The 12,468-nt window shown below is 49.4% G+C and overlaps 1 protein-coding gene across 2 annotated transcripts in view; it reads right to left on the reverse strand.

Moving 5' to 3' along the window:
• Positions 1 to 12,468, reverse strand: part of MTMR4 (myotubularin related protein 4) — a 93,541-nt gene that overhangs the window by 23,760 nt on the left and 57,313 nt on the right. For both annotated transcript variants that reach the window (XM_075013724.1, XM_075013723.1), the window contains 4 exons: positions 11,266 to 11,382; positions 10,437 to 10,519; positions 10,045 to 10,211; positions 4,752 to 4,848 (listed from right to left, as the gene is read on the reverse strand). In XM_075013724.1, coding sequence (XP_074869825.1) covers positions 4,752 to 4,848; positions 10,045 to 10,211; positions 10,437 to 10,519; positions 11,266 to 11,382 — 464 coding nt within the window. The remainder of the gene's footprint in view (positions 1 to 4,751; positions 4,849 to 10,044; positions 10,212 to 10,436; positions 10,520 to 11,265; positions 11,383 to 12,468) is intronic.

Here is a 12,468-nt window from a genome sequence, read left to right on the forward strand (position 1 = left end):
AGAACTGGTAGAGAACTTGAAGGTGGAAGGCAGCTTGCGTGAAAGTGATCATGAAATCAGAGTTCACAATCCTAAGGAAGGGTAGAAAAGAAAACAGCAAAACAGAGATAATGGATTTCAGGAGGGCAGATTTTGGTAAACTCAGAGAGCTGATAGGTAAGGTCCCATGGGAGGCAAAACTGAGGGGAAAAACAGCTGAGGAGAGTTGGCAGTTTTTCAAAGGGACATTATTAAGGGCCCAAAAGCAAGCTGTCCCACTGTGTAGGAAAGACAGAAAATATGGAAAAAGACCGCCTTGGCTTAACCAGGAGATCTTGCATGATCTCAAAATAAAAAAGGAATTGTATAAAAAATGGAAACAAGAAAAAATTACAAAGGTTGAATATAGGCAAACAACACAAGAATGCAGGAGAAAGATTAGAAAGGCTGAGGCACAAAATGAGCTCAAACTAGCTACAGTCATAAAGGGAAACAAGAAGGCTTTTTACAAATATATTAGAAACAAGAGGAAGACCAGGGACAGGGTAGGGCCATTGCTCAGTGAGGAGGGAGAAACAGTAACAGGGAACTTGGAAATGGCAGAGATGCTTAATGACTTCTTTGTTTCGGTCTTCACTGAGAAGTCTGATGAAGGAATGCCCAATATAGGGAATGCCAGTGGGAAAGGGGTAGGGTTAGAAGTTGAAATAAAAAAAGAACAAGTTAAAAATCACTTAGGAAAATTAGATGTCTGCAAGTCACCAGGGCCTGATGAAATGCACCCTAGAATACTCAAGGAGCTGATAGAGGAGGTATCTGAGCCTTTATCTATCATCTTTGGAAAATCACAGGAGACATGAGAGATTCCAGAAGACTGGAAAAGGGCAAATATAGTGCCCATCTATAAAAAGGGGAATAAGAATAACCCAGGAAACTACAGGCCAGTCAGCTTAACTTCAGTGCCAGGAAAGATAATGGAGCAGGTAATTAAAGAAATCATCTGCAAGCACTTGGAAGGTGGTAAGGTAATAGGAAACAGCCAGCATGGGTTTGTAAAGAATAAATCTTGTCAAACTAATCTGATAGCTTCCTTTGATAGGATAACGAGCCTTGCGGATAGGGGAGAAGCGGTAGATGTGGTCTACCTAGACTTTAGTAAAGCATTTGATATGGTCTCTCATGATATTCTTATCAAAAAACTAGGCAAATACAATTTAGATGAGGCTACTATAAGGTGGGTGCATAACTAGTTAGATGACCGTACCCAGAGAGTAGTTCTTAATGGTTCTCAATCCTGCTGGAAAAGTATAACAAGTGGGGTTCCGCAGGGGTCTGTGTTAGGACCGGTTCTGTTCAATGTCTTCATCAATGATTTAGATATTGGCATAGAAAGTACGCTTATCAAGTTTGCAGATGATACCAAATTGGGAGGGGTTGCAACTGCTTTGGAGTATAGGGTCATAATTCAAAATGATCTGGATAAATCGGAGAAATGGTCTGAGGTAAACACTCCTGATTCACAAACCTGTCAGTCAACACTTCAATGGAGTGGGCCATTCTGTTAATGACTTGAAAGCCTGTGTCTTACTGAAGAGGAATTTTCACAACAGTTTGGGAAGAGAGGCTGCTGAACTCTTTTATATTCAAATTTGACACATTAACACATGGTTTGAAACGGGATGGGAATTTTCTAGGTCATTATAGGGGCTCTTATGCATACTTGGCTTTGTCTAATTCTTGACTCCTGCCCCCAACCTTCTGCCCCTCTGCTCTCTGATTTGCTCACCTTCATAATATTTTTCTGATTTGTCAACCTTGATTGCTATTTTTGGTTCTCTGTGCCTTAAATATTGAGTCTGTTCTGGTATGGCTATGGTCTGAAGAAGTGGGTCTGTCCCACAAAAGCTCATCACCTAATAAATTATTTTGTTAGTCTTTAAAGTGCTACTGGACTGCTTTTCTGTTTTGATAGTATCTAGACTAGCACAGCTAGCTCTCTGTTACCATTCTTCAAGTAGATGCACTTGTGTATGCCAGTTAAGTGACCTCCCACCCCAAAGCAGGGCTGAGTCCATTTACGCAAGGACCGCAGGACCACCCCACCCGTCAGCCCACAAAGATGCAGTTCTGGTGTAAATGGTTCAGAGAAATACATATGGATGTCTGCACAGCAGCCCTGCAAAGATCCATTACTGAGACACCCCTGAGGAATGCTATTGATGCTGCGTGCACCCTTGCCGGATGAACTTGCGCTCACTGACAGGGTGTAATACAGCTATTTCACAGGCAGGCTTGATACAGGACGTTATCCATGTAGAGTGGCTGCGAAGAGACCACTTGCCCTTTCGTACAACCTGCATATGACACACAGGCAAGGTAAAACAGGGCTTGGTTTGATCCTGCCCAGACAGAAGACTAGACCACCTGACAGCTAACATATGTAGATGAACGTGGCTTTGGAAAGAACACAGATAGATAATCAGCCTAGTGCAAATGAAAGAGACATACCGCTTTAGACAAAAATTTGGGGTGCAGTCATCAACTCACTTTGTCCTTGCAGGGGTTGGGGGGGGCTGCTATCACAACCTGCAACCTACAGACTTCTTGTGGATGCTATCGCTACAGGACAAAAAAGAGGAAAGGGACAAGATACCATGGGCTCAGAGGATCCATTAAAGCTATTAGGACTGCATTAAGGTCTCACAGAGGAATTTACCTCTTGGCCCAGAGGATGTAGATGAAGAAGCCCTTTTAAGAATCTTGCCACCATGTGATTAGACAGGACTGACATTCCTGGAACAGGGGGGATAAAATGCTGGTATCACCACCAGAAGCACTCTCAGTAAGCTAAATGAAAGGCCAGAGGGCTGAAGGAGCAGCAAGTACTCCATGATGTCCTGGCTAGAAGCCAGCACTGGCTGAAATCCACAGGCCAATTGCCATGCTGAAAAGTGCTCTGATTGACCTGAACAGGCCATTCCAGCAGAGAGCTTTCTACTGCAGACAAGGACTCACTGAACAGCTGCCAAATGCCACTCTTCCTCCCCATTTAGCCCCAAAGCATTAGAGCTCAGAGGGGAGAATAAAGGGTGACTGTGATTCTTTGTGCCTAGGTCAGGATGGAGAAGAAGTGATAAGGGAGCCTGAACTCAAGAGTGCGAGCAGGGTGGAAACCCAGTGCTGCTTCAGCTGCGCTGAGGTAATGAGACTGAATTTGGCCCAATTCTCCATCATCTGAAGGATAGCCTGTGGGATGACTGGGATCAGGGGATAGGCGCACAGGTCAGCCAACTGCCAGCTGACATGGTAGTGCTGGACAAGGAGCCTGGACACAACAGAACTGGTGACGTTTCTTGTGCCTTGTAGCAAAGCTGGCTGATCATTCAAATGCCTCAAGATGCAGAGATTACCCAATCATTTGTCTCACAGATCACTCATGGTTCTGGGAACAATTCCTGATGAGACATCTAAGAGCTGATTCAGGGTCCCAGGCAAGTGGTCAGCTATTGGAATGATGTTCTTCTTCATGCAAAACTACCACAACCCAATTACTGCTTGGTGACCAGGTGCACCACAGAACCCAGGCACAGGGCAGAAAGGTGTGAAACACACTGTAAACGGCCCCAAGAGCCAACACTCTGGTATTCAATGAGGGGTCCTACTCCAACCACGGCCCTTGACCTTTCTGCAGCCCCACATGTGCTCCCCAGCCCATTAGGGATGTGAGGGCGATGACAGACCTAATTGTTCAGGGCCAAAGGAACTGAGGCACCAGCAGGGACTGGCTCAAGATGCTGGATGACAGACTTCGCAAGGAGGTGCACAAGATAACAGGTCAGGTATCAAAAAGGCAACGCCCAGAGGCTAGGCGATGAGGCCATCTATAAATACAGGTGCAAGTGGGGTGCCTCACCCTGCACCTAAAGTGGATTAACAGTCGCAAAATTTTTTGCCACACTTGATCCTAAGAAAGGGTTCTGCCAGTAACGCCTGACATCAGAGAGCTGCACTGTGGCGGGGTTACACACTGTGTAGAGTATCAGAGGGGTCACCGGGTTAGTCTGTATCTGCACAAACAAGAAGTCCCGTGGCACCTAAAAGGCTAACAGATTTATTGGAGCATAAGCTTTTGTGGGCAAAGACCCACTTTGGCAGATGCACTGTGTAGTGTTCCTTCCTCTGGGACATCCCAGGGCTCAGAGGATTACCAAAAGGCCACGAATTCAGTACTAGGTCATTTACCTGGAGCTGGTTGGTACATGGACGGTGACGTCTTTGCTGACACTGATAAAGAGCTGGAGGAATGTGTGTGTGTGTTTGGATCTTTGCCCCCAAACAGTCTACACGAGACACCAGATGAAATACAGACAGACTGGTGGAGAAGTACAAGGTAACTTTTTAATGGGAACTTGGAATTTTTTATATCAAATATGAATGCTTCAGAGCCAATGATTGGTCAGAAAAGAAGCAGTATGGATGGGGAATTCTCCAGCACAAACAGCTCTGAAGATTCCAAAATGTTTTAATGGAAGAACCAAGCCTACCGCATTTTAAATGGGCTGCCTCAGCATTTGTTATAATTTATGCCACCCTCTAGCTTAGGTGCAATGTTTCTCCAAGTCCATAACCCAGGGTTAGGAGTGACATACAGCTGGTAGAGTGCCCTGTCTTGTGGGTTATTAGCCAGAGGGTGGAAAGGCCTGGAGTGGTGTCTGGCTAGTATGTGGCCGTGCCTGAGGTGAGCAGTGGGATCCAACTCACACGCTACTCACTTGTAATTGCTGTTGATGTCAGAAACTCTCCAGACATTCTGCAAGTCGAAGTCCATCCTCACCACCTCCATCTCAAAACGGTACTTCACATGGTCTCCTGGAACAGCACAAGTACAGCGCACTTACTGGTAGCCAGACACAGCCAAGGGAAACCTAAATCTGGCAGCTGCAGCATCCCAGGGTGGATGAGCAAGAGGCCAGATGGTGGCTGAACACTGTGCGATCGGTGCTTTTCCAAATGACACACTTGCTCCCCCTAGAGCTCTGGGGACAGACTGGGAGCCTCATGGGACATCGACTGGCTCCATGATATTGCAAGGAACAAACACAAATATATAGGAGCCACCATCCCGGCCACCATCCACGCTCCTGTCCCTGACAGTGGCTAGTGGCAGTGCTTCTGAAGATGATGTGGGGAGTCCCCTTGTGGACAATGATGGAATAATCCACTCCAGGCACGTTCTCTTTGACCCTTCCATTAGAAGCTGGCTCATGCCTTGAAACAAGAGTTTCTATCCCTTGTGCTTTACTCTGATCTAACGTAACACTGGCTGGTCTGATTAGCTGTGTTAAGTGTTACACCCTGTTATGCACAGCGTGAAGCTCCTTGTCTTATTTACATTTTGTGGCAATGGATCTCAGAGATTATCTCGGTATGGTAAAGAGCATTTCAGCTGGCCCAACTGCTTTTCAGCTGTGTTGTGAGCACCCAGCCCCTGTTCCTTTCCCATAACTTCGTATAGCACATCCCCTTTATTCAACTGCATCACTTCCCCTTCCTATCCAGATTCCTGTTCTTCCCCCTTTGGATGGAGATCTCTCCAGACCTCTACCTGCTTCTGGATCCTTTGCTGTTTCTGCTGTATCTCTCTGGAGATAGTGTGACTGGCTGTGAACTTGCAATTCCAGCCAAGGGAAAAAACACATCCCTAGAGAGACACTATCATAGTTTCTGAATTATTCTTCAGCCAATTGCTTTTACAGACATTTTACCTAACTACACAGTGAATGGAGCCCTGCATGGAGCCAGCCACATGACACGCAGGCCCTTCTCCTTTGTGTGCTGACACTGAGTTTAACCCATCATCATGGTGCCTATTCAATTAGCTGGATTTGGTGCCTTCGGGGTATCTAAGTCTGCTCCATCAACAACCACATCAGGGCCAGCTTAACAATCAGGTGTGACAGTTGAGCCTAAGAATTACCCTGAATTGTGAGCTCAACTGTGAAGAGGGAGAGAAAGTTTATAAAATGTCTCAATAACCTACAATAAAGGTGGATGGGAAAAGGTGCAAAAGGGACAGGAAGCCTGAGTTAGCCTAAGCAACAAAGCCCCTGGTATAACTCAAAGACTGGGCTGAGACCTCTTGGGTAAGGAACTTGACTTGCTACTGTCCAACAGTTTGAATTAAAGAAGTAGAAGGCTATAAAATGAACATGGTACAATGCAATGGATTAAAAGTTGACTAGCAGAGAGCTCTCCAGCTGTAACTGAACAGGGAACAGTCACCAAGCGGGTGTGTTCCAGTGGATTCTCGCAAGGATGGGTCCTTGGCCCTGTGTGTTTTTACCACTGTGCTGGAAGAGAAAGTAAATTCATCCCTGATAGAGCCTGCTGAGATTGAGAGGAGGGGTAAGTACTGGGGTGGATGGGTCACGGACTCAGAGTGATCTGGCACTGGACACAAATGACTTTAATACAGCTCAATAGAAACAAAGACTGGTAGCACAGTTACAGGGTGGGGGGGTGCAGGAAGCAGAGGCTATGAAAAAGTTCTGGGGGTGATGGTGGATACTGAGCTGAATGTGAGCTGTCACATGAACAGGATGATGCTGTGGCCAGGAGGGTTAATGGGATCCTGGGATGCCAAACAATGGACTCTCGAGTAGGAGTAGGGAGGTGTGTGTGGCACTGGATTGCTGCCACCCTGTGTCCAGTTCTGGTGCCCACAACTCAAGAAGGACGTTGATAAATTGAGTGGGCTCAGAGAAGAGCCATGAGAATAACTGAAGGGTTAGAAACCTGCCTTCCAGTCAGGTGCCCTCTATTTTTTTAAATCCATGTGCAGAACTAATTTTATGTGCACCAATATCACCACACCGACACTGATGCACACAACAACATTCACTCCCTACATGGATGATACGACATGGGGATGGGGCTCAGGGTTGAGGGCTCTGGCTGTGGGGTGCAAGCTCTGGGGTGGGACTGGGAATGAGGGGCTTGGGATACAGGGTTGAAGGCTGCGGTTGTGAATGTGGGACCTGTGATGGGACTAGAAAAAGGGGCTTTGGGCACAGGCTCCCCCTAGAAATACCTGGTAAGCAAAAACAAGGCACTAGATGTTAATGAACCAAACCTGGCATGTCAGAAGTTGGGCCTATCATGTTATGGGCAGCTGCTGGTCACATGACACGCAAGCCCTTCTCCTTTGTGTGCTGACACTGAGTTTAACCCACCATCATGGTGTTTATTCACCTAGCCTGATGTGGTGTCTTTGGGGTATCTAAGTCTTCTCCACCAGCAGCCACATCAGGGCCAGCTTAACAATCAGGTGTGACAGCTGAGCCCAAGAATTACCCTGAATCGTGAGCTCAACTGTGAAGAGGGAGTGAAAGTTTATAAAATGTCCCAATAACCTGCAACAGAGGTTGATGAGAGGCTGGACTATGCCAACCAACAGCCCAGGCTAGGGCTAGAACACACAGCTTGCTGGAGGGATACTGGGGAGAGGGGAAATGCCAGGCAGGACTCCCCTCCAAAGATTCCATCCTTTGCTCTTGAGCACCAGACGTCTTAAGGATCATCAGGCAGTTCATGTCTCAGAACATCGGCAGACACACCCACATGCCAACACTGCCGCACCAGGAAAGACACCAGCCAGAGACACGAGACCCTGCTTTCTCCTCTCCCCCGAGTGTTCTTTTCTAACCTGCTATTTTTCCTCATTCTGCTCTTGGCTTTTCATCTAACTCTAAGGTCAGCTGTTCCACACCACATCAGCACAATGAGGCAAGACAGCTCGTCTAGCTCTGCCCAGCCTGGGAGACTCGTAAAGGAGGGGCACCACTCTGAGGATATTTCAAAGCCCAGATGGGAAAATAAGCCAGAGCTCACTCCCATGGCTGTAGTGGCTGATCTGCCAACTGAGAGCATCTGTCTGAGACTGACCTGCCACCTGAAGTCCTGAAAACATTAGCAAAAGCCCTATTCCCCCCACCTGCAGTATACTCTCTGTTCCCCCCCATGGGTCTGTCTGCTGAAAGAAGGAAAAGCAACCATCCTTCAGACCTTAGAGCTGAGCAACAAAAATTCTTTCCTTGCTACCAAGAAAAGATGTCTCATGCAATAAGAGACCACTTGATACATCAATTTTAAAGGGACTTTGATAGGTTCTGGTTACAATTCTATCACATAATTGAACTCCCATTTTAAAAGATGATAATTGTTTGACCTCTTTTCTCTAATATAGTCTAATAAATCTCTCAACTTCAGCACCAAGTTCCTGGCATGTTTGCTATGGCACCAAGCAGACTAGGGTCTCTACATAGCAAACCCCAAATCTGATTTAACACTCTTGAATGATGGAAATGATAGGGCTATAATATAAAACCTTTCATTCCTTGGGTCTGTTTATAAACAGCTAAATTAATACAGCAGCCTTCCCAGCTCCAAACACCTCCAGTCAGCACCTTGAAGCCAGACCAACTGGGGAGATGTATTCTAGAATTGAGGGCTTGCCAAGGGGAACATCTATCCTCAGCCTAGATCTGGGACCAGGGCCATCCCTACTAATGCTGGTACCCTACACAGCACCAGCACACACAAAACCCCCACAGGGGTGTGGATGCCTCCAGGGGCAGAAGCTACGGGAGGCAGGAAGAGCACTGCCAATTCTTCCAGATTGGATACCACTGCCGCAAATGGCAGCTGGTTGGGAGAGGCGGCAACCCTACACAGGAGTTGGGCAAGAAGGGAGGCTCCCCTGCAGCCTCAGAGAAATAGGAGGCGGCCTGTGTGATGGCAAGCAGCGCCAGCGTGGGCTGGAGGACTCAGGAGGAGCAGTGGGGAATCCCACCACTGGATGCAGAGAAGTGGGGCTTTGAAAGGGAAACCACAGATTGTCGCAGGATGCTAGCTGTGTGACCACCCCTGCTCCTCCAGCCCACGCTCACTCTGCTCGCTATCACTTGGGATTGGGGACTGGGGGGCTGCCCACAGGGGAGGCGAAAGGGGATCTGGGGCTGAGGGCTGCCAGAGCCCGAACACAGCAACCAGCTATATAGGACACAATGAAACTGGGGGCTATTAGGTGCCCCACACAGCTGCATGCTTTGCATTTGGGTAGCGGCAGGTTTCGCTGTCTGGGACTGTCAGCTCCAGTGCCTTCCCAACCTAAACTCCTGCAACAGAAGGAAGCACGGGTCAGAAGGAGGGTGCTGCATGTACCTGCACTGCGAGAAGGTAGGAATTTGGGTTTAGTCACCCAGCTGTAGTTGTTACTCAGTGGCCTGAGCACCTTTGGGAGAGGAGATTATTAATTACATCTAATCTTGCAAGAAAGCCAGGCCAGAGACCAGACCTACTCATCCTCTGTCAGAACCCAAGGTTGGGGTGAGCTCTGATGAGCTTTTCAGAGTGCATGTAGTTCATTTTATAGTTTGAATGTTTTCTCTGCAATGCTTTTACCTTAAGAATACACATGCTTGCTTAGAAGGAGCTGTGGGCAAACCACACGCCTCAGCTCTCACCCAGAGCAAAGCACAGAGGCTGGCCTGTTACACAGTCTGGTTCACGGGGGAGGGAGGGGAACTATGCAACCTTAAAAATTCCCTGGTCAGTAAGGAATGCAACAGGGTCTCAGCCCAAGAAAGATGATGGTGAGGCACGGGAAGCCTACGGGGTGTGCCCTTGGTGGACCGGTGTGGGGGAATACAAGTACAGTTGTCCTGCTCTGATGCCAGCTAAGAGATATTCCTGGGCAAGCAACGAGCCCATTCTGAGCCAGCTTCCAGGGGACGGCTGCGGCAGCACCAGGCTCTCCAGGTGTAGGTTTGGACATGGCCCTGGACACAACAATCTCCCAGAAGAAAATGTCACCTTGTAACCAGGGGAAGATTGACAAACACACTTGAGCTATTGCTATTCTGTGCACCAAAGGATTCAAAAGGCCCTTCCAGGGAGATCCGGGAGGTGTCTGCTGCAGAAGACAAAGCACAGCCCGACACGGGTGTGTGGTTCCCCCTCCTCTCGGACATGCCTGTGCTGAGAAGGGGGTGGGTGGGAGCTCACCTGGGTGACACAGATGTGCGTGTTGATCCTCCTCGTCAGCACAGACTCCCAAGCACCACGCATGGTAGGCGAATGCAAACAGGTCTTCGGGCTTTGCAGGACGGGCAATGGCTCGGCTCAGCCTCTTCAGCCACTCCTGGCACTGCTTAAAGGTGGAGAAATGGCACCTGCAGGAGACACAGACTCAGCCTGGCAGGTCAAGAGGAGGGGAAGGAGATCCAGACCAAGGGGCTCAGAGGCCCCCCAGGGAGGCTGGGCTAGACACACTCACACAGAGTTCCAGAGCACACTCCAGTACAGCTGGGCTTGACCCAGCAGCCCAGACTCGGGCAGGGATTGCCAAGGCTGGAGGGGCCTTGCACCGCGGCAGTACGAGGGAACAAGGCGACTACCTGACCACTTTGGAGTCCTTGCAGACGATGTGAAGCTGGAACATGTCCCGACTCTCTACACTTTCCATCATCCTCAAAGGCACCTGAAAGAGACAGAGATAGAGTCCCATGGCAGCAGGGACCCCAGCCAGACACTTGCCCTATGCATCCCAGCCAGGGCTAAGCCTAAGCAGCACAGGCCCCAAGTTTACATAGCTTCATAATCAATAGTTAAGTGTCTCCACTCGACCCCGTCCTCCTCTCTCATTGTCAGGGAGGAACACACTAGGGATGGCAGAACAACAGGGCGCCTGGAACCACAAGCCCACTGGACACAGCCTAGCACGCAACAGGGGATCACAGCTGCAGAAGAGACAAGGGCAGCAGGAAAACAGGCGACTGAAGAAACTTGAGAGTCAGGCCTCCAGCTCCAGCAGCCTGGCCACAGGCCCTGGTACCACACCCCTGCCTCAGCCTAAGCAGCAGCACATCTAGCCTGGTCTGCAAGAACTCTTCTCTCCTGTCAGACTCACCTGTCGGGGGATTAGAGCCTGAAAGAGAGAGGTCTGACCGTCACTCACACGCCAGCCTCACCTCAGCAAAGGGGAGGGGCAGCACTTCTGGGACTTGCTAATAGCACTGGAGTATGTCCGGTTACCTGCCTCTTTAGACATGCATCTGTGTCACAGGCCACATGGCCACCTCCTGGAGTGACTGCAAGACCTAATTTCGTGGAGGGTGAGGAGAAGCCAGGGAAGGTGATTCTACAGTCAGAGGCTAGTGCAGCAGACTAAGAATGCCCGAAGCCCCAGTTGTAAGGAACAAAGCAGTGACAGACAGCCACACTTACGTTGATCATGGAGTCTTTAAATTTGATATGAAGCCGGTAGTTGGAGATGGCAATCACGGCATCATTGGCATGGCCCAGATATTCCACACTCTCACCCTGCAGCACAGCGAACGGGACCTGCAAGGGGAAGATGCCATCAGCGTGGGTGTCAGACAACCACACCCAGGGAACCAGAGCCAGCTCTGCCAGCACCTTGTCGGTGCGATTTCCATATGACATCAACAGGACACAACAATCCCAGTGGGACCCAAGTGCTGGCAGCAGGGCACAGCGCACCCCCAAGAGCTCTTTGGTGTGAAACATGGGGCACCGCACGGTCAGTGAACAGCATCACTACAGAACTGGGAGAGGCTTGGGAGTGTGTTCACAGGCACGTTTGCTCCACTGCCCTGCAATCTGACTCGGCAACGAGTGAGCCCTCAACTCACCTTTCCAGGAACATTTGGAGGGGGAGCTATTTGTACCACAAGCACTGGTACACCTGCCCTGAGCACAACGGCTGTGCGTGCTTGGCAGCAAGGTAGGTGGGTGGGTGGCAGAGAGAGGGGTTTAAAAAAGACTGGCTGGCTTAGAGCAACCACAACACTAGCACAAGCAGCAGGAGAAGGGGAGGGACCTCAAAGAAGGGTCACCTGTTTGGAGGCATTTCCATGTGTCCCAGAATGGGGAGCAAGATGCCTGCATAGGCCAATGCAGATCTGGGCTACGCCCCCCAGACAGCCCCAAGCCATGCCTGCGGCCCTGCAGTGTCATGCAGATGGAACTGCTGCATGAGACCCATTGGCCACAATTTGAGCAACCAGAGGAGCCAGGGTAGAAATCTGGCCACCACAATCCCAGCAGACAGGACTGTGCACAAACCACACAATCACTTCTGTGGCCAACAGCAGAAACGAAAACGTACGACTGGAGGACAGGCCGCAAGCCAAGCGTCTCTCTCCCCACCTCGGTCAGGAAGTGACCCGCGATTTTAAACACAGGAGGCCATGTGTAACGCTCATCTTGTGCAAAGATCCCACATACCCTAAAACTGACCCTGGCTGTGCTCTCTCTTCTCCCAGAGAGGCAAAGCCCAAAGGGCTGTTACGGCCGTGGCAGCCGTCATGGGACAGATGTCACAGCGCGAGATTTAGATGAGCAGAATGCACAGAAATGCCACACAGTCCTAATGTTCCAGTCACAGGCTGTAACTCTGCACTTTAA

The sequence above is a fragment of the Carettochelys insculpta genome, chromosome 19 (genome assembly GCF_033958435.1).
Source record: "Carettochelys insculpta isolate YL-2023 chromosome 19, ASM3395843v1, whole genome shotgun sequence".
NCBI classification, from domain to species: Eukaryota; Metazoa; Chordata; order Testudines; family Carettochelyidae; genus Carettochelys; species Carettochelys insculpta.